Raw genomic sequence first — 26,541 nt, forward strand, 5'->3', positions numbered from 1 at the left:
CCACCTATCAGGGTGCTGGTTCACGCCGCCGAGCCAGCTCCCTGCTAATGATGGCCCACGCACACGGGGCCCTACCACCCACATGGGAGACCCCAAGGGAGCTCCTGGCCCAGCCCTAGTCACTGTGGTCATCTGGGAAGTGAACCAGTAGATCGAAACATCAATCTCTCTCTCTCTCATAGCAGTCTCTCTCCTGCTCTCCCTCTCTGTTATTCTGCCTTTCAAATAATCTTAAAAACACAACTCACAGAAGTGAAATGCCTGTAGGGAACTCAAAGCTCTGCAGGAGTATTCCTCGCTAAGATTTTACACTGCTGTGAACAGGAACCCAAAGAGCATCCTAACCATGCAACTGCCCATTCCACACCAATGTCTTTACAGGAAAACACTTCACAATCCGCTCAACTCATTTAAACCACGCCAGGGGGTCCGAGAGCACTTGTGGTGCACGCGATGACACAGGTGTGTGCGTGTGGATGCGGCCTGGACGTGGCTCCTCCCCCGACAGGGGGTCCGAGAGCACCTGTGGAGCACGCGATGACACAGGTGTGTGCGTGTGGATGCGGCCTGGACGTGGCTCCTCCCCCGGAGGTTCCTGCACCAGCAGGCAGGGCCCCCAGGCAGCTGCATCGGGCGGGGGTGGGCTAGGAGAGGTGATGAGGTCAACAGGGTCAAGGAGTCAGCTGGGCCTTGCAGAACTGGTCAGGGACCACAGGGCTGGACTGTCCTCTTGGCCCCCTCTCTTCCCCGTGTACCCCGTCACGCGTGTGACACCTCCAGCCAAGGCGCCCTGCTGCACGACCGTGAGCCATGATAAGCCCTGGATAAGCACACAGCCTCCGACGCACTGTTGCAGCGACAGAAGACTGGCTGGGACAGACACAGACATCGAGAGGAGGCTCTGGTTAAATCTGAGTCCTGGCATGGCACGCCTGCCTGTCTCTGCGTTTGTTCCGAGGGTGAATGATGAGCGAAAGGGCCGAAGACCAGAAGCCCATGAGGAACCAGAACAAAGCAGTCCCAAGCCGGCGGGAGCGGCTGCAGACGCACAGCTCCCCCAGCGGACCCTGGCCTCCCACCATGCCCGACAACACGCAGGGATGAGCGCGTGTGGGTGTTTCTGCACCAATGGCACTGGAGCAGAAAATCACATCCCCACAGGACTATCCGCCATGAAGTCTGCAGACCCTGACTACCCCTTAACATGAAGGGAGGCTGCACACACCTGCCCAGAGCCAGATTTCCCCGATTCCTCCTCAAAGCCAACCTCCATCTGCTAAAATCAGCATTCATCCAGCAGTCACCCGGCTCCGAGGACTCGGGCCAGCTCCGAATCCTCCCCTTCTCTATGCTGCAGGCACGAAACCCCACTGCCAGTCCCCTCTCCCTGGGAGATGCTGCACACGGGCACACGGGCACACGGGCAGGGAGCGTGAGGCCGCTGCTCTGACAGGAGTCAGCACGCCCCGAACATGTGAGCTGGAACAGGGCAGCCGGCTCTTCTACTCTGCTGTCACTCCTCAACTTCCTCACTGACCCAACGCAATGGCGCTCCCCCAGTCCCTTCCAGCTCCTGCACCTGCAGCCCACTCGCCTTCCTGGGGCCCCTGGATCAGGTGAGCCCACTGCTCAAAGCCCCGGGCACCCCCTTCCCCTCACCGGGGTCTCTGCACCACACAAAGCCTTCAGGCTGCCACCAGAACGCTCTCCCCATCTTCTCCCAGATGCCGACTCTGTCCTCTCACACCAGAATCAATCCTGCACTTTCCCAGCTCTAGGCTTTTCTCTCTATCCGCCCCTGCCCCTCGCCAGATCCCTCTCCACCTGCCCCTCGCCACAAGTGTTCTGTGCTCTGCAGCTCCCAAGACCCAGCCCCCAGCCCCGTGCTCCGTGCACCGCCCGTGTTGTGACCTCAGCGCCCGTCTCTGTCCAGCTGACCCAGTACCAGCCACACACGGTCAGGAAGATGACAGACGTACCTTTCACTTTCAAGGTCAGAATTCCATGACGCAGAGTCAGAGGCCACGCCTCCCACAGGGAGACCTCAGGAAGTCCATGGAAAAATGGAACTAGAAGGCTGTGTAACAGTATTTGGAAATCCAGGCAGTTTTCTTCTGCATGAAAATACGTGTTTTCCGTGAACTTGTTGAAGTTCCCCTGTTATCTCTAGAACTTATGTACATAATATCTATATTCTTAATATAATTTCTCCTCTAATTCCAGTATTACAAGTTTTTTGTTTAAAGAACTAACAAAGACTTCAATTTTCAAACCTACACTAAAATCATATATACCTGAAAAACAGAATTCAGTATTTGGGTAACTTCCTTCCCACTCAAAATGTATCAAAATTTTCATTTCTTTGTCACAGAAATTTGACTTTTGGAAATTTATCCTATAAAAATGTCCCCAAAGACTTGCAAACAATATATGATGTTACTACTAGTTATGGGAATTTTTAAAACAGAAAAAAATAATAAAACCAAAGTAACACAATCTAAATCTAAGGACTCAATGCTAGTAATAGTTAGTACTGTCATAATCTAATTTTAAAATTGAGATTCCTTCTAAGTATTCACTATAGCAGCTAGTAATCATGTTTGATTTTCATTTTTTATTTCAAAGGCAGAGAGAAACAGTGGCAGAGACAACAAGATCTCCCACCTGCTGGTTACTTCCCCAAAAGCCGACAACCAGGGGTCAGAATTCCCCACGGGTCTCCCGCACGGTGGCACAGACCCAACCAGAGGAGCCATCTCCTGCCGCCTCCCCAGGCGTGCACTGGCAGGACGCTGGGTGCTAAGCAAAGCAGCGCTCTGGGAAGGGATACGGGCACCCCACGCGGCAGATAACGGCTGCACCCAGCACATCCCTGATCAAGTCTGTGGAAGACTACGTGAGACATCATCTTTACAATAACAGAAACAGCGTGGGCCTAATTACAAAATACGTATACCCGCCCTCCCAGGGAGTGAGTGGATAGATAAATACCAGCATTTGGTCCATTTCTAACACATAAGCCTGCTTCCCAACACAGACTCCTACTCCTAGTCTTCTTGAAGCCGTACATTGTATGTAATCGTGCACACACATACGACCTTGAGCAAATTCGCATTAACAGAAACACACGAGCACGAAGTGGGAGAGCGACGCTGCTCTGCGAGCAGGAGCCCTAAGTGACTTCCCCGTGTTCCACATGCTCTGCAATGCATCCGTGGCTCTCACCCTCACAGAAGGACACAGCATCGCCTTCAAAAATAAAATCTAATTTAAATATGTCTATCCGCCTCACAGGGCACATGTAAGCCAGCTGCCTTTGGCTTTTTACAGATTTATTTATGTATTTGAAAGTCAGAGTTAACAGTGAGAGAGGGAGAGAGAGAGGGAGAGAGAGAGAAGGAGAGAAAGGGAGAGAGAGGGAGAGAGAGAGAGAACCTTCCATCTGCTGGTTCACTCCCCAAATGGCCGCAACAACCAGGGCTGGGCCAGGCCAAAGCCAGGAGCCAGGAGCTCCACCCCAGTGGGTGCAAGGACCCAAGCACTTGGGCATCTTCCGCTGCTTTCCTAGGTGCATTGGCAGGGAGCTGGATCAGAAGTGGAGCAGCCGGGACTCACACTGGTGCCCACATGGAGACAGCGGCTTAACCTGCTGTGCCTTCTCCTTCTAACACTGATAGCCGTACGTTCTATGGATACTGTGCCGTATCTCGTCAGTGCAAAGGGATGAAACCAGGCATCTCCCTCTCTTCTTTCTGTTTGTACCTAACGTCACTACAGTCTCCAGTTGCCCCGCCGGGCAACATGGGGCCTGTCCCCTGTTCTTCACCACCCTGGTCCCGAGAGCCAGCTCCCTGACCAATTCTGTTGGCACATTTAACACTGTGACAACACGATTCAACAAAAATTAAGGTTTAAAACACAGTAGCCCTTCCGGCAAGCCCCCTGCTGGGTACACACCTACAACAATCAAAAGCAGGACATCAGGGGCCAGCACTGTGGTGCGGCCGGCTAATCCCCTAACACATCATCAAGTCCTTAAGGACAAGGTCCCAGCAATACTGACCTCAGCCACTCCCTGCACCCAGCTGGGAGCCTGCAACTTAGCCCTCGGTCTGCCCGCTGCCCAAGGGGACACCACCTCCCCACACTCACTGGCACCCCTTCCTGCAGGCCGAGCCACCTGTGGACCCACACAGTGGCACAGCTCCAAGCACCGGGGATTCTCTGAGTCCCCGTTCTCCCCATCAGTTCCTCTGGCTGACCAGAAAGCACCCTAAAAGGCCTTCCTAGCCAGGGAGGTGACCACTGGGACCACCGGCCAGGCGTGCGAGTTTTAAGCAAATGAACTCCACTACGGTATCTGGCTTGGCTCGCTCCTGCCAGCGCTGACCCTCTGCTTATCCGGCCTCTTCTCAGCAGGAGCTCCAAACTGAACACCTGCCACCGCTTCTGGCCCCTGACAAAACCAACACAGCTTGGCAACCAGATCTGCCACCGCCAGCCCGACGCCGACCCCAACAGCAAGCAGGACCCGTCCTCTCGCATACAAAAGCAGCAGCGAGACACATGCGCCCCGGGTCACGACTGCCAAGGAGTAAAACGTGAACTGCCACCGCTCACCGTCCTGACCCGATCAGTGCACATCACATAAACTGATCACAGGTACCCACAGAGAGCTACACTTGCGTCAGCTGAAACTTTTAAATACAACTTCAAAAAACAATTTTTAAGTCAACTGAAGGCCGAAACATCACAGATCAATCATCTTAACGCTGAAAGTGAGCCAGGTCGCTGACACACTCAGAAGCAAACAAAACCACACAGCTAACTCAGATTTCACTGAGGACTCCCACTAAAACAGCTGAAGCTACCCACCATGCTGTCTGATCAACCCACCTACCAGTCTAACCCACTCACCGATCTAACCACCCACACGCCCTCCAACCCACCCAGCCTGCTGTCCAACCCACCCACATGCTGCCCAACCCACCTACACACTGCCCAACCCACCCACACGCCGTCCAACCCACCCACACGCCGTCCAACCCACCCACACGCCGTCCTACCCACCCACCCTGCTGTCCAACCCACCCACACATTGTCTAACCCACCCACTCCACTGTCCAACTCACCCACACACTGTCCAACTCACCACCCACACACTGTCCAACTCACCCACCCACCCACCCTCCAACCCATCCACCCTGTTGTCCAACCCACCCACACATTGTCTAACCCACCCACTCCACTGTCCAACTCACCCACACACTGTCCAACTCACCACCCACACACTGTCCAACTCACCCACCCACCCACCCTCCAACCCATCCACCCTGTTGTCCAACCCACCCACACATTGTCTAACCCACCCACTCCACTGTCCAACTCACCCACACACTGTCCAACTCACCCACACACTGTCCAACTCACCCACCCACCCACCCTCCAACCCATCCACCCTGTTGTCCAACCCACCCACATGCCACCCAATTCACCCACACGCTGCCCAACCCACCCACACAGTCTAACCCACCCACATGCCACCCAACCCACCCACACACTGTCCAACCCACCCACACACTGTCCAACTCACCCACACACTGTCCAATCCACCCACACACTGTCCGAATGACCCACCCCGCTGTCCGACTGACCCACGATGAGTCGAGGTGGTGCCTTAGATTATCAGGCGGAAGACCGTCAAGAGGGCCGTGGGCCTTCGTGACGAGAGAATGACCTCACGCTCGTTACAGACACCCCTCTGTGTGTAATGCCCGAACTGTTAGCTGGGCACCTGTTCACCGAAACAGAATCTCCTTGCTCACCTACTGAAAGGGGCAGCTGCTGATCTGATCCTAACGGTCACATACACTCAGAATAAAAGCACTTAATATCTCATCACAACTTCTCCCGTTTCTTAGTTCTGTCCCAGGTCCCCACACACTTCTGAGCACCACCACGTGAGCCGTGTCGTGCACAACACATTTGGCCACACTGTCACCCTGCAGACTTCAGATCAAGTGCATCTGACCAGCAGGGGCAGACGGAAGAATACCCAAACCTGGGTGCGGCTGGCCCTCCCGGGGAGGCCCCGTGTGCCGCGGCATCAGCACGTCCTGGTCTGTTTAAGCTTCAGACTCACCCTGGGAACAACACTCAGGGACTCCCGCCACCTTAGGCCTGGGCGCACGGAGCAGGCGGACACAGCGGCCAGGCCTGCCTGCCTGTGCGCACCCCCACCCGATCTGAGAACGTCACCCTCCACGCGCTTCCAGGGCGGCCACAGCAACAAGCAGACGGGCACCCTCCCAACCCCCAACAGCGCTGCTCAGGGCTCACACCCAGCCAGCCCCCGGCGGTCGCAGCCCAGTCACCAGGGCCCCAGGTCCCCACCAGGGCTCAAGGCTCACACCCAGCCAGCCCCCGGCGGTCGCAGCCCAGTCACCAGGGCCCCAGGTCCCCACCAGGGCTCAAGGCTCACACCCAGCCAGCCCCTGGCGGTCACAGCCCAGTCACCAGGGCCCCAGGTCCCCACCAGGGCGCTCCCAGTCCTGCAGCCATGCTCAGGAAACCAGTGTCGCTCTGTGCTAGGGGGCGGTGCGGAAAGCCACCTCCAAGGACTCGTAACACCTACTATGAGTGGTGTGTTACGTGTGCAGGATGTTATGTGCACAGTGTGCTACGTGTGCCGTGTGTTATGAGTATGATGTGTGCGGTATGCTACATGTGTGGTGTGTCACATACAGGGTATGTTATTGTGCTGTGTGTTAACCGTGTGGTGTGTTATATGTGGTGTGTTATGTATTTGTTATATTAACCATGTGATGTGTTATGTATATGGTATGTTAACTGTGTGGTGTGTTATGCATGGTATGTTATACGTGTGGTATCTTATGTGTGATGTGCTATATATGTGACACGTTACATTGCAGTGTGTTGTGTGTGGTGTTGCGTGCATGGTATGTTATGCATGTGGTGTGTTATGCATGTGGTGTGTTATATGTGGTGTGTTATGTATGCAGTATATTAACCACGTGATATGTTATATATGTGGTGTGTTGTATATATGCTATGTTAACTGTGTGGTGTGTTATGTGTGTGCCACATTACGTATGTATTTATTTATATCGGGTGTGTTGTGTTACATATATGGTGTGCTGTGTGCAGCGTGTTATGTATGTGGCATGTCACGTATGTTGTATGTGCTCCACAGGCACAGTGGCAGGTACACCGCTCGCTCTCAGAGAGAACGGCTTCCACGTGTGTTTTATGAGCACGCTGACTTCTACGGCACCGACCAACCCAGCTGGTGCGGCTGAAACTCCGGGGAGCGATGTCTGGTTGTCGGGGTGCTCTGCCAGCACTTTCTGAGGCGTGTCCTTCCCAGACAAGCTGCGGACCACCGTGAACCCCTAACCCTCTGTGTCAGGAAACCCAGGCTGCTGTCTCTTCCACCCGCAGCTGCCTGGTGAGCCGAGAAAGCGACTCTTCGATCGGGTCGTCTACGTGGGCTCGGCCCTGGCTGCTCCGGCCTGCAGAGCGCAGGACCACAGCACACCCGGTTTCCAACTAAGGATGTCCTCGCACCCAGACCCCCGACTCAAACACCCAGCCGCTGGCCGCCCGCCTCAGGAGGCCGGGGCGCCGCAGCTCTGCGCGAGATTTCAAAGGGGCCAGAAATACAAAGTGACAAGGAACACGGAACCAAGCCCAGCGTAGCCTCAGAAAACAAACACACTCGGACTCTGAACGTCACCCGACTCGTGTGCTCCCTGCTCGGAGCAGACTCCAGAGCGAAGTCCACTGCAGCAGGAAGATGGTCCACGTCCAGCACAGCCAGGAAACCCGCTGCTGGCAGACTTGCAGACGTGGCAAACAGGCTGTTACGGAGCGGCCGAGCAGGAGGAAGGCGGGGGGCCTGGGCAGGGTGCACACCCCTCACACTCAGCCAACCTGGAGCCGGGGAGGGACCAGAATGCTGGGACACACGTCACTGCCGCCGGCTGCCAGGCGAGCACCCGCTCCCAGGACACGAGATCTTGTCCCCCCTTCACTGCACTCCCTGAGTGCCTCCCGCGAGGTGTGGGTACTTCCCACAGCTGCTGCCTGCTAGCCAGAGGCAGCGTGCACGCACACACACAGGACCAGCGGGTTTTAAAACTGCAGACGTGGACAGCAACACTGCCGGCTCAAAGAAGAGAAATGGAGGGTGTGCTACAGCAAAGAGGAGAGACAGGTGGAAGGGAAGGGAAGTCTCCCACCGGAGTTCTACAGCCTAGACCTCATCCCTGATTCTCCAGGGGAGGGCACGAGTAGCCGCGTCTGAAGCCGCCGACCACCTCACCCACACCAGCAGGCCTCCCCCACCCCAGACGGAGAAACCTGCCCGAGCCCTGCCTTGCTCAAAGCACCCTGAACCCCACCCGAGGAAGCCAGGCTGGGCACACGTATTCTCACACTTGAACACGGGCCAGTGGGAGAAACCCACTTGGGACGATCGGTCTCGGTAATCGCACACCGGGAAGTGCCGAGTTGGACCACGGCCCGTCCTCCTCTGGTGGGCATCAGAACGGGGGGCCGACACCCTGCACAGGCACGGACGGTGCTGGGGGCACTCACTGGACACCTCGACCGCGCAGAGGGGAGCACGGGTGGAGCATGAGGATTCAGGGACCAGGCACTGAGCGAGGCCGCCCGGCGGGCAGGAGCAGAGCGGGCTCGCTGTCCCCCGCCCACCGCCTCCGGAGCCCAGGCTCCTTCCCTGTGATGTCCTTGGGGCCAAGCAAGCAGTCCCCCCCGAAGCCCCCTTCACTCTTTCCTTCTATTCCTGTCACAGTGATGTCTCACGAAACATCATCCGTTTTAGTCTCCGGTCGCAGGAAGCGAGCCCACGGAGGCCAGGGCCCCCGGCGGGTGGGCGAGTTCCCCGGGCAGTGGGAGTGCGCGGCCACGGAGGGAGCGGTGGGTGGGCAGGACAGCCAGAGGCTGAGTGCTGGTGCCCCGGGCTGCGCCCCGAGGTGTGCACTTGGAGCCGCAGCACCTGCTTTCCCCGGCTCCACGCTTTCCCCGGCCAGGCAGGCTCGTTCCTGAGTGGAGCTGGCAGCCAAACGGCCCTGAGCTTCAGCGCTTCCCCTGCCCACCAAGTGCCCCGCGGTGACCCTCCACAGGTTCCAGAAGTGCTCCTCTCAACGTCAGCTGTCCAGTTTCATGTCAGCGGTCTGCAGCGCCCACCCACCCCAGCAGACCATCCTGCCCCCACCCGGGCTCAGGAAACCACAGCCAGGCTCGCTGTCCAGCCCAAGTCAGTCCCCAGGGTGCAGAGGCAAACCAACAAGACCAAGAAGAAAGGCGCCCACCATGTCTGGCTGCCTACCCCTGGCCCAGCCGGGACTCCCTGGTGTGTGCTGCCCCGAGCCCTACTCACCCTCCTGTTCAGTCCTCCATACCCCAAGTTACCAAGCAGCACTGTGTGGGTGGACAGCGCACTTACAGAGCACACAAGGACTCAAGACATGGGCCTAACGGAGTGACAACAGACGCCAACAGTCTGCAAAGCAAACCCCGTTCCCACGGCTTAGGTCCACCCTCACGTGCTCAATACTCAGTCACCTTCCTGGACACAGCCGCCTCTCGGTGACCATACGTCTGTGTGGTCCAAGCACTGCCCAAGACCACCATCTGCTGATGCTGCAGCCCCTGTTGCGAGGTGGCAGCTCACTGGTATGTAACCACACCCGTTCTCTCTAGATGACGTAGAATCCAGAGGATCACGACACACAATCTCCAGGTGACTTACAACACCTAACGCGATGCAAGTGCTTCCTAACAGCTGTGGCGCCGCAGGTACAGCCGATGACGAGAAAAAACCTGCCTGCGCTCGGTACAGACCCCATTTTACGTTTCCAAGTATCTGTCCACCACGGTTACTTCCTTCGCAAATGAGGAGCCCAGACACAGACCGCTGACGGCACCGGCTTTGCTAGGCCGCCTCGGGGCTCCTTACACAGAACAGAAGAAATCGAGATCAGACGCGAGGTCTGTGCCACAGAGGAGAACCAGCGGTGAGAAGTCTGTGCCACATCACAGCACCTGGGTTGGAGTCTGTGCCCCAGCTCCCGACTGCTGTCAGTGTAGACCACGGGAGGCAGTAGGGATGGCTCAACTGTGCCCCTGCACCCCGTGTGGGAGACCTGGACTGTGTTTCTGGCTCCTTGCTCCCGGCTCCAGCCCGGACCCAACCCTGGCTGTGGTAGGCATCTGGGGAGTGACCAGCAGACAGGAGCTCGCTGTGTGTGTGTGTGTGTCTGTGTCTGTGTGTGTGACTGCCTCTCAAAGAAACCATCTTTTCAAAACCACAGTGCCACATGGGTTAAAATTAAAGTGCGTCTTCAGTCACATCAACTTCGGCTTTCGGGAGACAGAGCCGTCTCTAAGGTTCCAGGGTAAGCAGCTCGCCAACACTTCGAGCCCGGAGCAAGCACTAGCCACTAACACAACAGTCCACACTATGCACAGCGGGAGAAGGCTGGCGGAGACCAGACAGCCACGTCATCCGCCAGTACCGCTGCACAGGAACGGGATCCTGACAGACCTGTGAGGCTGAAAGTCTGAGACCCGACACACGCGGCCTCGTGACCTCTTTCCCATCAGCTACCACCCTCCCAGCACTGGAGCAAGAGAAAACGCACAGGGTAACCGTGACTACACTTACTGAACGGCAGTGACCAATTACAATGCTGAACGTCAGTTTAAACCTGAAATCCTGTCATCGGCAACGGACAGAACTCCACATTTGGAGCGAAATCATGTCCGGTGTGACATGTGTGCGACCAGAGCTCATCAGACACACACAAAGCATTCTCCTTTCCCTCTGGGCCCAGCAGGCCCGGACACACACCCACGGGGAAGGCCCTGCTTGTGAACCGTTCCCACCTCTGCAGAATACGCCGAACCACACGCACTCCCCCGACGGGCACTTCCAACCCTCCCTTCCTGGAGCCAGGTCCGTGATCAGCGGCACCCAAAATAAAACTGACCTGTACTCCTACAAAGCTCGCAAAGCAGGCACAGGCCCCCTGCAGTCGCTAACCACCACCCTCATCGGACCCCCACCGCATCTCTCTCGGCATCGGGAAGCCAGCTGTCTGCCTGTAGACGCCACAGGACCTCTGCCAAGGGCGGCACACACTCCACAGACACAGAAATTAAAATCACATACTGAGGCATGATACCCACGGGAGACTAGACCCTCAGCTAGAGAGCTCACGTTGCCCAAATGTTTTATAACTCCTTTTCAAGTCATTGGCTTTTTTTTTTTTCATTTTAGTAGGATCAAGTTTTTCACTACTAATTCTCACAGTATACACTTCCCTTTCTACATGTATACACAAACACTTTTTTTTTTTTTTTTTTGGACAGGCAGAGTGGACAGTGAGAGAGAGAGACAGAGAGAAAGGTCTTCCTTTGCCGTTGGTTCACCCTCCAATGGCTGCCGCGGCTGGCGCACCACGCTGATCCGAAGCCAGGAGCCAGGTGCTTCTCCTGGTCTCCCACGGGCAGGGCCCAAGTACTTGGGCCATCCTTCACTGCACTCCCTGGCCACAGCAGAGAGCTGGCCTGGAAGAGGGGCAACCGGGACAGAATCCGGCACCCCAACCGGGACTAGAACCTGGTGTCCCGGTGTCGCAGGCGGAGGATTAGCCTAGTGAGCCGCGGCGCCGGCCATGCACAACACTTTTAAACATAAACACCAAGGTCAGGAGAATCACATGAGCAGATGAACTTAGAAAACCAAGAGCAGGGGTAAAGGGCAGTGACAGGTATTATGATCACTGGGCTTCTCTGACTCCTCCGCGTGAACCCATCCCCAGTGCCCTGGGCCTCAGGGCCCACAGGCCCTCTCTGGGCTTCCGAAGCAGTGCGCAGCCAGGCTTGTCATGAACATGGGTTCTGCCACCTGCACTTTGCCTTCAGGTGGGACCCGCACACAGCAGTCTGGGTACCTGGGAGAATGTACCGGTGGGAGTGTGTCTGGACAGTTTGCTCCCCTGGTCTCACGTTCATCAGGTGAGCAGGGGGCTCCCGACAGACACAGCCGTTTCCCTGACCTCTGGATTCCGCCCCACACGGCTGAGAGAGACAGGATGTCAGAACGTGTGAGTCCTTGCAGAGGGTTTGTTTCCTGCGCTGTTTCTGGCTCGGTCCTCCTGCTGGAGCCTACTGTTATCCTCCAGTTTTTTCTTTTCCTTTCTCTTCTTCTTCTATTTCAGGCTCCCCTTGCTCATGAGAGGTGGAGGGAGCCCTGGGCACTCGGGGGTGACCTCCCTACAGTGCCAGCTTTCACTGTGAACCTGCCTCCTCCTTTCACGGCACCAGAGGGAGGCGACGTGAGCTGGTTAGCTCTGTCGTCTGCCCCTGGAGTCTGACTTCCAGTTCTGGAATCTCGGCTGGCTTTCCAGCTTCTATGGACCCTTTAAGTCTCTGTCTGTCCTTCCTCAGTTTCTCCCGGGACACACCGTCCAGTGAACCTCCTGACCCCACTTCTGACATGAGTGCATCTAAAGGACCCCGGGACACCGAGGGGCGGGGCCCTGCCTCTCTCAGCTGCGCGCCCGGTGATCAACCGTCTGGCTGCTCGTCTGTCTTTCCGGCTTTCTTCACCTGTTTGGGTCGCTTCCTCTCAACCAGGCGGCACGATCGAGGAACGCAGCATCCTCACTGTCATAAAGGCCTTCACCCTCCCAGCCTGGCTCTCCTTTTCCGAGGTACTGCTTCCTGTCTCAGCGATCCCGGAGAACCAAGTACCCGACGAGCTTTCAGCGAGCACTGACCACTGACCGCTGCTGCTGCTTTCTCGTGAGTGGCCTGAGCCACCAGCTGAATCACCACAGGTAGCTCACCCTGCAGAGCCTGCCCCTCCTCACCAAGTCCACATCCAGCAGCTGTTTCCCGGCTGAATCACCACAGGTCTCTCACCCTGCAGAGCCGAAAGCCTCAGTGTTTTCCGGATCCGCTATCTAGAAGGCCTCCTCCTCTACAGCGCCTCCTCCCACCCGAGGGCATCCCCTTGTCACCACCCTGCCTGCCGGGGCCCGTATTCTCGCCTTCCTCTGGCACTTCCTCCTCTTCGTCGGAGTCTTCCCCTCGCGTCCTCTTCCCCAGCGGTGTCCGTGGCTGCTCACGCAACTCCTCCAGCTGCGGCCCCGTGAACTCAGATCCTGCCTCTCCGTCTTCCTCTGGCCCCTGCGGGGTGACGAGCCGGTGCTGCCCGCGGAGCATGAACATCCAGGCGTGCACCGGACAACAGGTGCAGGCCGGGACGCGCGTCTTGCCAAGGGAAGTGCCACGGGTGCCGCCCAGATCGCAGAGGGAGAAGCCCGGCCCCTGTGCTGCAGCGCGGCGACACCCAAGGACGCCCACGTCGCAGCTGGACAGCATCTCGTCCCCGTCAAAGTGTGGGTGCCCTTCAGGGTCCCTAGACTGTAGGGGCCATGGCCAGGCCGCCCCGTGGCGGCTCTCGGTAGGGAGGAGCCCGGGTCGGGCGCCGGCTGAGGGGCCGCGGCTGCTCCTCCTGTGCACTCCTGGTTTCCCCGCTGTCGGCCGAGGCGGCAGGACGTTGGGCTCCTCAGAGTCGGGGTGCTGCCTCTCTCCCTCTCGGGGTTACCCCGCACTGCTGGGGCCGCCTGCAGCGCGGGCCTCGAAGTCGTCGTTAGATCTGCCGACACCAGTGGCTCGGACTGGGATGAGAGATTATCAGCCGATCTCGACGTGGTGCCCTTCTGGAGTTTAAACCCACGCTGAGACACAGAGAGCAGGAGGTTCTTTGCCAAGTACAAGCTATCGTGTACAAAGCGTCTACACTGACAGAGGCGGAGAGACCGCAAGCCTGCCCACTGCTCTGCTTCAAAAGCAACCTTCTTGGCAAGGCAACGGAGCTGGGCTGCACCTGCCCGCCTGGAAATGACCCCTGTCAGAGTAGTGAGATGGTCCGGGCAGACTGGATGCCAGGGCCTGCGTGGTGGCATCAGACCGAGAACCCCCAGGGCTGGCCGCGGGGCGCCTCCTTCCGCCAAGCCAGCAGACAGCCAAAAGGAGCCCCTCGAAGACAGACACAGAACCGGATCACCCATCCTGCTGGGCAGACCTTTCATTCCTGGCCAGGAACGGTCAGCCTCGCGGCCTGCAAGGCGGGTGAGGACGCCGTGGGCAGCCGGGCAGGGCGCAGTGTGCATGCAGAGGCTCGCTGGCACGGACCGACGATCCCCGCAGCAAAAAAACTGCGGCTTCGGCTTCCCTCCGAGGCTGCACGTGGACGTGCTGGGAACGTGGCTTCCCCGACGGGCTCCGCAGACGGCCTGGGCAGGCGGGACGAGCTTCGGCGAGCACCAGCTGGGGCTCCGGAAGCACCCAGGGGGAACAGGGACGAGGAGTAGCACTTCTGCCCGTCCCACAGCCAGCCAGCCAGCCAGCTCCCACCCGGGCCCCACGGCTGTGCACCTCCAGTGACAGCTCAGGGCTGCCTCACCAGCCGCACTGACTCGGGAGAGCTGCGCGGCTGGCACGCGGCCGCCGGTGCGTTTCTGGCTTATTAAGCATGCTGGCCTCTGCTGACCCTTGCAGAGGCATCGCAGGAGGCGAGAGGAGGCGGCATCTGCAGCCACGTTTTGCTCAGGCAGAAGAGGAGAGCAGGGCTCGCTCAGAAAGCCGGGAGGGAACGGCGCGGAGTCTCAGCGCACGGGAGAGAACCGGGCTCCTTCCCAAGACTGCCGGCAGCACCTCTCCAGGGGGGGGCGTGGGACGGCGGGGACCGTGGACGCCCCCCTCCTTCCAGCTACACCCCGAGAGCTGGGGACACGCCCCTCGCCCGAACGCTGAGTCATCGAAGGCTCGGGCACCAGCGGGGTCCTGTCAACGACCCCCGTGAAAAACATCCACACTCGGAGCCACCTGGAGTTGCACCCTGGCCTGCAACTTTCAGTATGTAGGAAGTGATATGAGGACTAAGGACGGTCACGGGGCAGGGCCTGTGGTACATCAGGGCAAGACGCCACCTGCGACGCCGGCATCCCACACGGGTGCCGTCTTGAGTCCCAGCTGCTCCGCTTCTGTTCCAGCGCCTGCGGATGGCCTGGGAAAGCAGTGGAAGATGGCCCAAGTGCTTGGGCCCCTGCACCCACGTGGGAGACCCAGAGGAAGCTCCTGGCTTTGGCCTGGTCCACTCTTGGCTGTTGAGGCCATTTGAGGAGTAAACCAGCTGATGAAGATCTCTCTCTCTCTCCATATCTATCTCTCTCTCTTTCTCTCTCTCTCTCTATATATATATGTATATGTATACATATATCTCCCTTTAACTCTTCCTTGCAAAAAGTCAGTCTTCAAAAAAAGAAAAGAAAACACAGGTCCAGCAATTAGCATAGTTCTTGGCCCAAAATTACCACCACTGTCCATGAAGTGCAAGAGCCAGGATGTGGGTCTCTCATCTGACAAACGAGGCCATGCAACGCGCCCAGCTCGCGGAGTCCACGTGGCGAGGAAGACAAGTGGGTCCGCAGCAGTCGGGGATCGTCGGGCGGTGCCAACGAGTTCCACACGCACACTGCACCCTGCCCGGCTGCCCGCGGCGTCCTCACCCGCCTTGCGGCCACAGGGCTGACCGTTCCTGGCCAGGAATAAAAGGTTCTGCCCAGCAGGTTGGGTGCTGCGAGTGAGGTTCATGAAACTCAGAGAAAGGGGGCTGAAGGGAGGAGGCAAAGCAGGGGGCGGAAACCCAAAGGAACCAAGAGCAACAAGCGAGCTAACGCCGCAAGAGACGCTTAGGATTCTGCGCTGCTGCTCCCCGACCTAGAGAGGGAGCAAACTTCCCAGGTATCCTTGCGGCACTGAGCACCCGTCCCCGCGGCTCCTCCCAAACACCAGCTGCTGCACAGGCTGTGACACGTTTGTCACGGCACGTGTTCACCTCGTACTTTAACAAAACCTCTGAGTCTCATTTGCATCCTTAAGGACATGCATAAGGCCACAGCTCGAGTCACTCACGGGAAGACACAAGCGAACACACTGCCATTGGCCGGAGCTGCTTCCCCCTTGGGTGGCTTCTTTCTTCCTTCCGTAGGCTCTAAACCCTTTCTGGATTTTTATTTTCACAACCTCACCCTACCTCCGCTACCTCTCAGGGTAAAATGCAAACGAAACCAAAGTTTCACATCCACTCGACTTTCGTTATTACAGATCCTGAACACTGTCTTTTTAAAGATTTATTTACTTGAAAGTCAGTTACACAGGGAGAGGGAGAGACAGGGGGAGAGATCTCTCCATCAGCTGATTCATTCCCGAGATGGCCGCAACAGCCAGGGCTGAGCCAGTCCGAAGAAGAGCTTCCTCCCTGTCTCCCACATGAGCGGCAGGGGCCGAGACACTTGGGACATCTCATGTGGCTTATCCAGGTGCATTCGCAGGGAGCCAGATAGGAAACACAGCAGCAGGGACACAAACTGGCGCCCAGATGTGATGCCAGCGTTCGCAGGCAGCAGCTTCACCTGCTATGCCACAGTGCCGGCCTCTCACCCCGTCACCTGGATGACCTTCTGACTCGGATGTCCTTCACTCACTCAGGAAGGACTCAGAGGTCATCAAGCAAACCAGGCACCACTCTAGGCACAGAGGAAACGTCAGCGAGCATGACAGAAAACGGCTACGAGAGCTCCATGCCAGGTGGAAGTGAGAGTGACCATGTCTGTGTGTGTGCAGGGTAGCACAGGTACATATGGGGTACAGAACACAAACACACACCAGGACTGCACACAGGTGAAGTGGGAGTGACCATGTCTGTGTGTATACAGGGTATCACAGGTGACACACAGGGTACAGAACACTCACCGGGACTGCACACAGGTGAAGTGGGAGTGACCACGTCTGTGTGTATACAGGGTAGCACAGGTGACACACAGGGTACAGAACACTCACCAGGACTGCACACAGGTGAAGTGGGTGTGACCATGTCTGTGTGTGTGCAGGGCAGCACAGGTGACACACAGGGTACAGAACACACACCAGGACTACACACAGGAGGAAGTGGGAGTGACCACGTCTGTGTGTGTGCAGGGTATCACAGGTGACACACAGGGTACAGAACACTCACCAGGACTGCACACAGGAGGAAGTGGGTGTGACCATGTCTGTGTGTGTGCAGGGCAGCACAGGTGACACACAGGGTACAGAACACTCACCAGGACTGCACACAGGTGAAGTGGGAGTGACCATGTCTGTGTGTATACAGGGTAGCACAGGTGACACACAGGGTACAGAACACTCACCGGGACTGCACACAGGTGAAGTGGGAGTGACCATGTCTGTGTGTATACAGGGTAGCACAGGTGACACACAGGGTACAGAACACTCACCAGGACTGCACACAGGTGAAGTGGGAGTGACCATGTCTGTGTGTGTGCAGGGTAGCACAGGTGACACACAGGGTACAGAACACTCACCAGGACTGCACACAGGTGAAGTGGGAGTGACCATGTCTGTGTGTGTGCAGGGTAGCACAGGTGACACACAGGGTACAGAACACTCACCAGGACTGCACACAGGAGGAAGTGGGAGTGACCATGTCTGCGTGTGTGCAGGGTAGCACAGGTGACACACAGGGTACAGAACACACACCAGGACTGCACACAGGAGGAAGTGGGAGTGACCATGTCTGTGTGTATACAGGGTAGCACAGGTGACACACAGGGTACAGAACACTCACCAGGACTGCACACAGGAGGAAGTGGGAGTGACCTTGTCTGTGCGTGTGCAGGGTAGCACAGGTGACACACGGAGTACAGAACACAAATACATACCAGGACTGCACACAGGTGAAGTGGGTGTGACCATGTCTGTGTGTATACAGGGTATCACAGGTGACACACGGAGTACAGAACACACACCAGGACTGCACACAGGTGAAGTGGGAGTGACCATGTCTGTGTGTATACAGGGTATCACAGGTGACACACAGGGTACAGAACACTCACCGGGACTGCACACAGGTGAAGTGGGAGTGACCACGTCTGTGTGTATACAGGGTAGCACAGGTGACACACAGGGTACAGAACACTCACCAGGACTGCACACAGGTGAAGTGGGTGTGACCATGTCTGTGTGTGTGCAGGGCAGCACAGGTGACACACAGGGTACAGAACACACACCAGGACTGCACACAGGAGGAAGTGGGAGTGACCACGTCTGTGTGTGTGCAGGGTATCACAGGTGACACACAGGGTACAGAACACTCACCAGGACTGCACACAGGAGGAAGTGGGTGTGACCATGTCTGTGTGTGTGCAGGGCAGCACAGGTGACACACAGGGTACAGAACACTCACCAGGACTGCACACAGGTGAAGTGGGAGTGACCATGTCTGTGTGTATACAGGGTAGCACAGGTGACACACAGGGTACAGAACACTCACCGGGACTGCACACAGGTGAAGTGGGAGTGACCATGTCTGTGTGTATACAGGGTAGCACAGGTGACACACAGGGTACAGAACACTCACCAGGACTGCACACAGGTGAAGTGGGAGTGACCATGTCTGTGTGTGTGCAGGGTAGCACAGGTGACACACAGGGTACAGAACACTCACCAGGACTGCACACAGGTGAAGTGGGAGTGACCATGTCTGTGTGTGTGCAGGGTAGCACAGGTGACACACAGGGTACAGAACACTCACCAGGACTGCACACAGGAGGAAGTGGGAGTGACCATGTCTGCGTGTGTGCAGGGTAGCACAGGTGACACACAGGGTACAGAACACACACCAGGACTGCACACAGGAGGAAGTGGGAGTGACCATGTCTGTGTGTATACAGGGTAGCACAGGTGACACACAGGGTACAGAACACTCACCAGGACTGCACACAGGAGGAAGTGGGAGTGACCTTGTCTGTGCGTGTGCAGGGTAGCACAGGTGACACACGGAGTACAGAACACAAATACATACCAGGACTGCACACAGGTGAAGTGGGTGTGACCATGTCTGTGTGTATACAGGGTATCACAGGTGACACACGGAGTACAGAACACACACCAGGACTGCACACAGGAGGAAGTGGGAGTGACCATGTCTGTGTGTGTGCAGGGCAGCACAGGTGACACACAGGGTACAGAACACAAATACACACCAGGACTGCACACAGGAGGAAGTGGGAGTGACCACGTGTGTGTGTATACAGGGTAGCACAGGTGACACACGGAGTACAGAACACTCACCAGGACTGCACACAGATGAAGTGGGAGTGACCATGTCTGTGTGTGTGCAGGGTAGCACAGGTGACACACAGGGTACAGAACACTCACCAGGACTGCACACAGGTGAAGTGGGAGTGACCACGTCTGTGTGTGTGCAGGGTAGCACAGGTGACACACTGAGTGGTATCAGAGGGATGCAGTGAGGTTACTGGGAAGCTCGCTGGAAAGGAGACCTGAACCAAGGCCCAAGGCTATGAGCATCCACCAGAACACACGGGAACACCTGAGGCAAAGCCACAGAGCCTGGTCCTGGGGCACGGGCCGTCTGCTGCACTGATGGACAGCACAGGAGGCCAGTCCAGCTGGAACGAGCCAGCATGCAAAGGCAGGAATGTCGGGGGGCTTGGAGTCTACCGTAAGGAGACGGCTCTCATTCAGTGTGAAACTGGGAGTCCCTGCAGAGGAGTGATACGTGGTGAGGTTAGCAACAACCCCCAGCAGAGTGGCTGCTGCGTGGGAACAGGCTGTAGTGGGCAGGGCTGGACGCTGGGAGGCCAGGAGGACTGGCAGAGACCGCAGTGCCTCCGGCCATAAGAGCAGCAGGACAGGTCTGGAGAGGTGTTCAGGTTCTGGATAGATTTTGGAGGTGGAGAGCCATAGGGTCCCAGCAGACTGCACACACGAGGGAGAAACAGTCGTCCAGGATGACAGGTGAGCTATAGAGGATGAAACCTCAGGGCCAGCACTGTGGCGTAGTGGGCTAAGCTTCCGCCTGTGGTACCAACACCCTATGTGGGCGCCGGTTTGAGTCCCGGCTGCTCCTCTTCCGATCCAGCTCTCTGCTGTGGCCTGGGAAAGCAGGGGAAGATGGCCCAAGTGCTTGGGCCCCTGCACCCACATGGGAGACCCAGAAGAAGCTCCGGGCTCCTGGCTCTAGATAGGCTCAATTCCAGCCGTTGCGGCCATCTGGGGAGTGAACCAGCAGATGGGAGACTTTCCTCTTTGTCTCTCCCTCTGTCTGTAATTCTACTTCTCAAATAAATTTTAAAAAAAGAAAAAGGACGAAGATCAATCATACTGAGGCAAAACCCCGCCCCACAGCGACACTACGGCTCAGATGTTACAGGTACCCTGGTTCATCTGGTCTCACCACGTTTCAAGTTCCCTCCAGTGCCCTCCCCTCCTGTACAGATAATTGAATCATGGGAGTCTGACAGATAAGGCCGCAGGGCCCATACACGCCCCGTCCAGAAGCAACCCCAGACTGGCCACTCCCTGGCTGCGTGATTGCACAAGTCACCTCTGTCCTGCCACATCTCTCTGTCAGGGAAGGACACCGCTGACCACAGTCACTGTCAACAGACCGCCCACCTACGCCGCTGGCCGCTGCAACACCCTCACTGTTGGGTCTTTTGGCTGCTTCTCAGTCACTTGGACATGGATGAGCCAAAATCCCTGGGGAGTGAGACAAAGTTCAAAGACACACTGACCCCACCAACGGGAGGACATAGCCAGTCAGCAGCAGCAGGAATACCCAAGGAATACCCAAGTCAGTGCCCCCGTTACACGCCTGGGAGCAGCACGCGGAAAACACGGAGAACGGGTCTCACCCCCGGGAGTCAAAGGAACCACAGAAATACAAGCACGCCTCTGTCTCTTTCAAGATCAGTGCCTAGGAAGTTTTTCGGGATTTAAATAAGACAGAACTGAGCACTTCAGCTTTCACACTACACTTGGATCAAGAATTCTCCAGGGGCTGGCACTGTGGCGTAGCAGGTAAAGCCGCCGCCTGCAGGGCCGGCATCTCACGTGGGCGCTGGCTTGAGGCCCGGCTGCTCCACTTCCCATCCAGCTCTCTGCTGTGGCCTGGGAAGGCAGTGGAGGATGGCCCAGGTGCTTGGGCCCCTGCACCCGCATGGGAGACCAGGAGAAGCACCTGGCTCCGGGCTTTGGATCGGCCTTTGCAGCCATTTGGGGAGTGAATGAGTGGACGGATGACCTCTCTCTCTGCCTCTGCCTCTCTGTAACTCCGCCTTTCAAATTAATAAATAAATCGTCAAAAAAATAAAAAGAATTGTTGAGACGTAGTTTTAAGAATCTGATAACCTAACTCAGGAGTCCAGATACATATAAATATAGATAGTTATACATAGATACATATATATATATATATGGATATGCACGCCATTTAAATAAATCTGTCTCCTTCTCCCAGCCTCCAACACTAATTTTTACCAAAACTGTCTCCGAACAGCAGGTGGTAACGCTTCCAAGTTCCACCCAGCCAGCAATTACCAAGCGGAGCTACATCTTATTATTCCCTGGGGAGCTCTAAATAAACTATTAATGCCAACATCCAGCCCTAGACTTCTGGTCCAACCGAAAGCAACACTGAGAAGCGCTGGTTAGGTAAGTCCCGGAACCATTACTTACCGAGCTTGGGAGACAGAACATTGTTTAAATGCCTCATCGTAGGAGCCAGGATGTGGAGTGAGGGGACCCCAGCCCAGATTAGAACCTGCACTTCCCAACCTTCTCTCAAAAATGCTTGACCAAGGGCAGGCACTGAGGCGTGGCAAGTTAACCGTGGCTCGAGACCCCGCAGCCCAGATCAAAGTGCGTGGTTCCACCTCCACTTCCCACCCAGCTCCCTGCTCCAGCACGGAAGGCAGCACCTGAAGTCTTTAGTACCTGGGTCGCTGCCACCCACGCAGGAGACCTGCGGTTCCTGGCTGCTGGCTTCCGCCGGACCCAGCCCTGGCTGTCGGCTGCACCTAGGCAGGGAACCAGCAGATAGAATATCTCTCTCTCTTGCTCTCGCTCGCTCGCTCTCTGTTGCTCTGCCTTTCAAAGAAACACTTTAGAGAAGTGTTTGATGGGGGCTGGCTCTGTGGTATCCTGGGCTAAGCTGCCACCTGCAGTGCCGGCATCCCATATGGCCGCGGGTTCTAGTCCCAGCTGCTCCACTTCCGATCCGGCTCCCTGCTAATGCACCTGGGAAAGCAGTGGAAGACAGCCTAAGTGCTTGGGCCCCTGCGCCCGCGTGGGAGACCCAGAAGTAGCTCCTGGCTCCGGCCTGGCCCAGGACAGGCTGTTGCGGCCATCTGGGGAGTGGACCAGCTTATGGAAACTCTCTTTCTCTAACTCTGCTGTTGATGATGATCCATGATTTGCAACAAAGCGTCCACCTATTCCCAAACGCTACTGCCCGACACAGTTCACGGCTGGGCAAGGGCCTTCTGCAATCATTCACTCATTCATTCGTTCCTCAGGCAAAACACTGCACCTCTATTCTAAGCATTTCTTTCAGGCGCTTGGGCTATCAGATCTGGCCGCGACACCCTTCCAGGTGTCGAAGCAGGACTGCAGCTCACGCACAGCCAGGGGTGGGTTAGTGTCCCAGGAGCACTGGGACCGCCATCCACCAAGCGCCCACTGCGGACCGGCTCCTGCGTGGACATCGTCCAGCAAGCCTGCCGCCCCACGCACGCCAAGACCCGCAAGGGACGCGTCACGCACTCCCCCGGCTGCGGGGAGCCGGCAGCAGCCCGCACTTCCTATCCCGCGTCTCTCAGAGGCGGCCCGGCGTCCGCCGCTCGGGGAACCCGCAGGGGCCACCCGCGCCCACCCACCCACGCACAGCGACCCCCGACGCCGCCCCGCGGCCCTCCCCTGCCTTCTTACTGATTCAGTTATTTATTTTTAATTTCAAAGGCTTTTCCTAGCCTCGACCCGGAATCGGGGGAGGGGAGCGAGGGGCGCCCCGGAGTCCTCGCGCGCAGTGCCCGGGGCCCCGCGCGCTCCGGAGGCGCCGCCGCCGGCCGCAGCTCCGCGGGGGCCCCGCGCGCGCCCCACGCGTGCCCGAGGCCCCCCGGGGGGCGCTCACCGTCCACGTTCTCGCGGTCGCTGATGTGCTGCAGGTTGCAGCCCGTGTCCTCGCGGCTCAGGTCGGCGTCGGGCCGGTACGACTCCAGCCGCGAGTGCGCGTTCCGGCGGAGCTTGGGGCTGGACGACACGCAGCACGAGGTAGTGTTCCCCATCTTCGGCGGCCCCCGCCGGCGCGCCTCTCGCTTCCTCGCGGGGGCGCGGCGGGGCGCGAGGCGCGGCCGCCCGGTCAGCAGCAGCAGCAGCAGCAGCGGCGGCGGCAGCAGCGGCGGCGGCGGCGGCGCGGCCTCGCCATGGGCGGGCGCGGCGGCCCCGGCTCCCCTCGGCCTCCGCGCGCGCGCCCAGCCCGGCCCGGTCCGGCCCGGCCCGGCCCGGCCGCGGGGCCTGCGGGCGGCGGAGAGCGCCCGGGTCCGCGCGACTGCGGCCGCCGCGCCCTGCTCAGCCCGCCGCGGCCATGGCGGGCGGCGCCGCGCAGGCCGCGTCCCCCCGCGCTCCCCGGCCGGCGCCCGGCTCCCGGCTCCCGGCGGCCTCGGCAAGCGGTTCCGGTTCACGCCGGGGACCCGCGCGCCAGGCCGGGCGGCGTGGGCGCGGGCGGCGTGGGCGCGGGCGGCGCGGGCGGCGTGGGCGCGGGGCGCAGCGCAGCGCGGCGCGGCGCGGCGGCGAGGATGCTCGGTGCTCCCCGCCCCGCGCGCTCCCCGCCCCGGCCCGCCCCGGCGCCCGCCCCTTCCCGGTGCCCTGGAAGCAGATCCGGCCGCGAGGGGCGGTCCCGGCGGCGCGGGGCGGAGAGGGCCCCCGGGCCGGGGCCTGCTCGCCTGCGCCCTGCGCCCTGCCAGTGCCCACCCTGGGAGGCGGCCGGCGAGGGCCCACGTGGGCGCCCGGGATGGAGTCCCTGGCCGCCGGCTTCTGAGCTCTGAAATGAACCCTGGGGGCCTGTTTTCACCAGGAAGTACCGGTTTTGCGTTCACAGGGCGGGTAACCGGGAGGTGGGGACGTCAGCCACTGGGGACCCGAGTGACCACGACTCGCACACTGCCCCTTGGCTTCGCCCTGCAGCGTTAGGGGCCTGGGAGCGGCAGGCCCTCCGGATACAGGGCCCTCTGGGAAGGGGATTTTGAAGACGAGAAAACTTGCACAATCCTCGTAATTTTATGTCCGAGGACAGTGGAGGCCCAGGGCGACAAAATGCCCAAACTGTCCTTAATGACAGATCCAGGCAGTGACGCCGACCCCGCATCGGTCATGTGTGGACGTCGTGCCAGAGGTTTGGTAGCGTGTAATTCTCTCCGTCTGGTCGGGGCTGGGGGTGGGTGCAACATCTGTATTGCATTTCTAAGGCAAAGAGAGAGCTGCAGTCCTCTGGGTCACTCCCCAGATGCCGTCAACAGCTGGGGCAAGACCAGGCCTAAGACGAGAGCCAGGAACTCCACGTGGGTCTCTGCATGGGTGGCGTGGACCCCGGTACTTGAGCCGTCATCACCGGCTGCCTCCCTTGGGTACACATTCCTGGGAGGTGGAGTGGAAGGCCAGGACTCAAGCCGGGCACTTGGTACAGGATGTGGTCACCGCAAGCAACGGCTTACCAGTGTGCCAAACGCCCTCTCCTGGGCTTGTCTCAGGCTGTGTCATATGTCCATCTACACTAATGGTTACACTAATGGTTATATGGTTAGGCTTGGTGCTTTTTATTTTTTTATTTTTATTTTTATTTATTTATTTTTATTTTTTTTTTTTGACAGGCAGAGTTAGACAGTGAGAGAGAGAGAGACAGAAAGGTCTTCCTTTTCCGTTGGTTCATCCCCCAACAGCCACTGCGGCCAGTGTGCTGTGGCAGATCTGCACCGATCTGAAGGCAGGAGCCAGGCACTTCCTCCTGGTCTCCCATGGGGTGCAGGGCCCAAGCACCTGGGCCATCCTCCACTGCACTCCCAGACCACAGCAGAGAGCTGGCCTGGAAGAGGAGCAACCGGGACAGAATCCGGCGCCCCAACCGGGACTAGAACCCCAGGGTGCCGGCGCCGCAGGTGGAGGATTAGCCCAGTGAGCTGCGGCGCTGGCCGGGGTTAGTACTTTATAAAAAGCTCCGTGCCCTGAACTGGGTTGGAAGAAGTTGTCCTTGGAAGATAGATGGCTGCCAGGCGATGATCTGAGCCGGTGAAGGAACTGCAGCCCTTGGACGGCACCGAGGCAAAATGGTGCTGTGCTGGCCACCCACCCAGGCAAGGCTGGCTGGCAGCTGCCTGCAAGGCACTGAACATGGGCGCTCCAGGCTTGTGGGCTGCGTGTCAGAGCTGGTGGCTGAAACCGAGCACGCTGTAGCGGGAGCCACCGTCTGGAAGTGGACACCAATCACAAAACCACCGTGAATAGCACATCCACCTGGGCACGTTAAGTAAATTATCTACTCGTAAGATTTATGCCATTGTGGTGATGTGAAGCGCTTAAGAGGGGAGAGCATGGGGCCGGCTGGCGCCCCGGCTCACTAGGCTAATCCTCTGCCTGCGGCGCCGGCACATCGGGTTCTAGTCCCGGTTGGGGCACCAGTTCTGTCCCGGTTGCCCCTCTTCCAGGCCAGCTCTCTGCTGTGGCCAGGGAGTGCAGTGGAGGATGGCCCAAGTGCTTGGGCCCTGCACCCCATGGGAGACCAGGAGAAGCACCTGGCTCCTGGCTTCAGATCAGTGCAGTGCTGGCCATAGCGGCCATTTGGGGGGTGAACCAACGGAAGGAAGACCTTTCTCCCTGTCTCTTGCTCTGTCTGTAACTTTACCTTTCAAATAAATAAATAAAAAATCTTAAAAAAAAAAAAAAAAAAGGAGAGAGCATGGCTGCATACTTCCTGTCCAGGCCCAACACAGACAGTGTCAACCTACAAGGGCATCTGGGAGTCACATGGTTTTCTCTGTCCCCGCCCCCTAGGGATTCTCCTTAGGGATGCACCAGTGTGGACTTGGCCTGGAAAGAGAACCCAGCCCGAGGCCTCACTGGTGGTTTACCGGGCGCCAACCCTCCCTCCCAACCACCCCACGCACACTTCAGTCTTGGGCAGGCAGAGATGCTCCCAGCCTGGCCGGTGGTGACGCCGTGGGGGACACACAGTAACCCTCCCCAGGCGGAGGCACGGTGAGGCTGAAATGATAGCGGCGAAAGATACTTCTGAGCACCTGCTGGGTGGCTTGTACTGTGCTAAGCATTTTTTTTCATCTAGGTGTATGCTGTCCTGCTCCATTTTATAAATTAAGATGCTTTCTGGCCTGCACCGCGGTTCACTAGGCTAATCCTCCACCTAGCGGCGCCGGCACACCAGGTTCTAGTCCCGGTCAGGGCGCCGGATTCTGTCCCGGTTGCTCCTCTTCCAGGCCAGCTCTCTGCTATGTCCCGGGAGTGCAGTGGAGGATGGCCCAAGTGCTTGGGCCCTGCACCCCATGG

General features: G+C 58.1%; 1 protein-coding gene across 2 annotated transcripts in view; it reads right to left on the minus strand.

The window, feature by feature from the left end:
- Nucleotides 1-26,541, minus strand: part of CCNY (cyclin Y) — a 138,672-nt gene that overhangs the window by 93,854 nt on the left and 18,277 nt on the right. The window contains exon 1 of one of the 2 annotated variants that reach the window (XM_051833483.2): nt 23,120-23,820. The exons of the other annotated variant lie outside the window; for it this stretch is intronic. Coding sequence (XP_051689443.1) covers nt 23,120-23,273 — 154 coding nt within the window. The 5' untranslated portion in view covers nt 23,274-23,820. Of the gene's footprint in view, nt 1-23,119; nt 23,821-26,541 lie in introns of those variants that run through there. 2 annotated transcript variants of the gene reach the window in all.

This window comes from Oryctolagus cuniculus, chromosome 13 (genome assembly GCF_964237555.1).
Source record: "Oryctolagus cuniculus chromosome 13, mOryCun1.1, whole genome shotgun sequence".
Lineage (NCBI taxonomy): Eukaryota > Metazoa > Chordata > Mammalia > Lagomorpha > Leporidae > Oryctolagus > Oryctolagus cuniculus.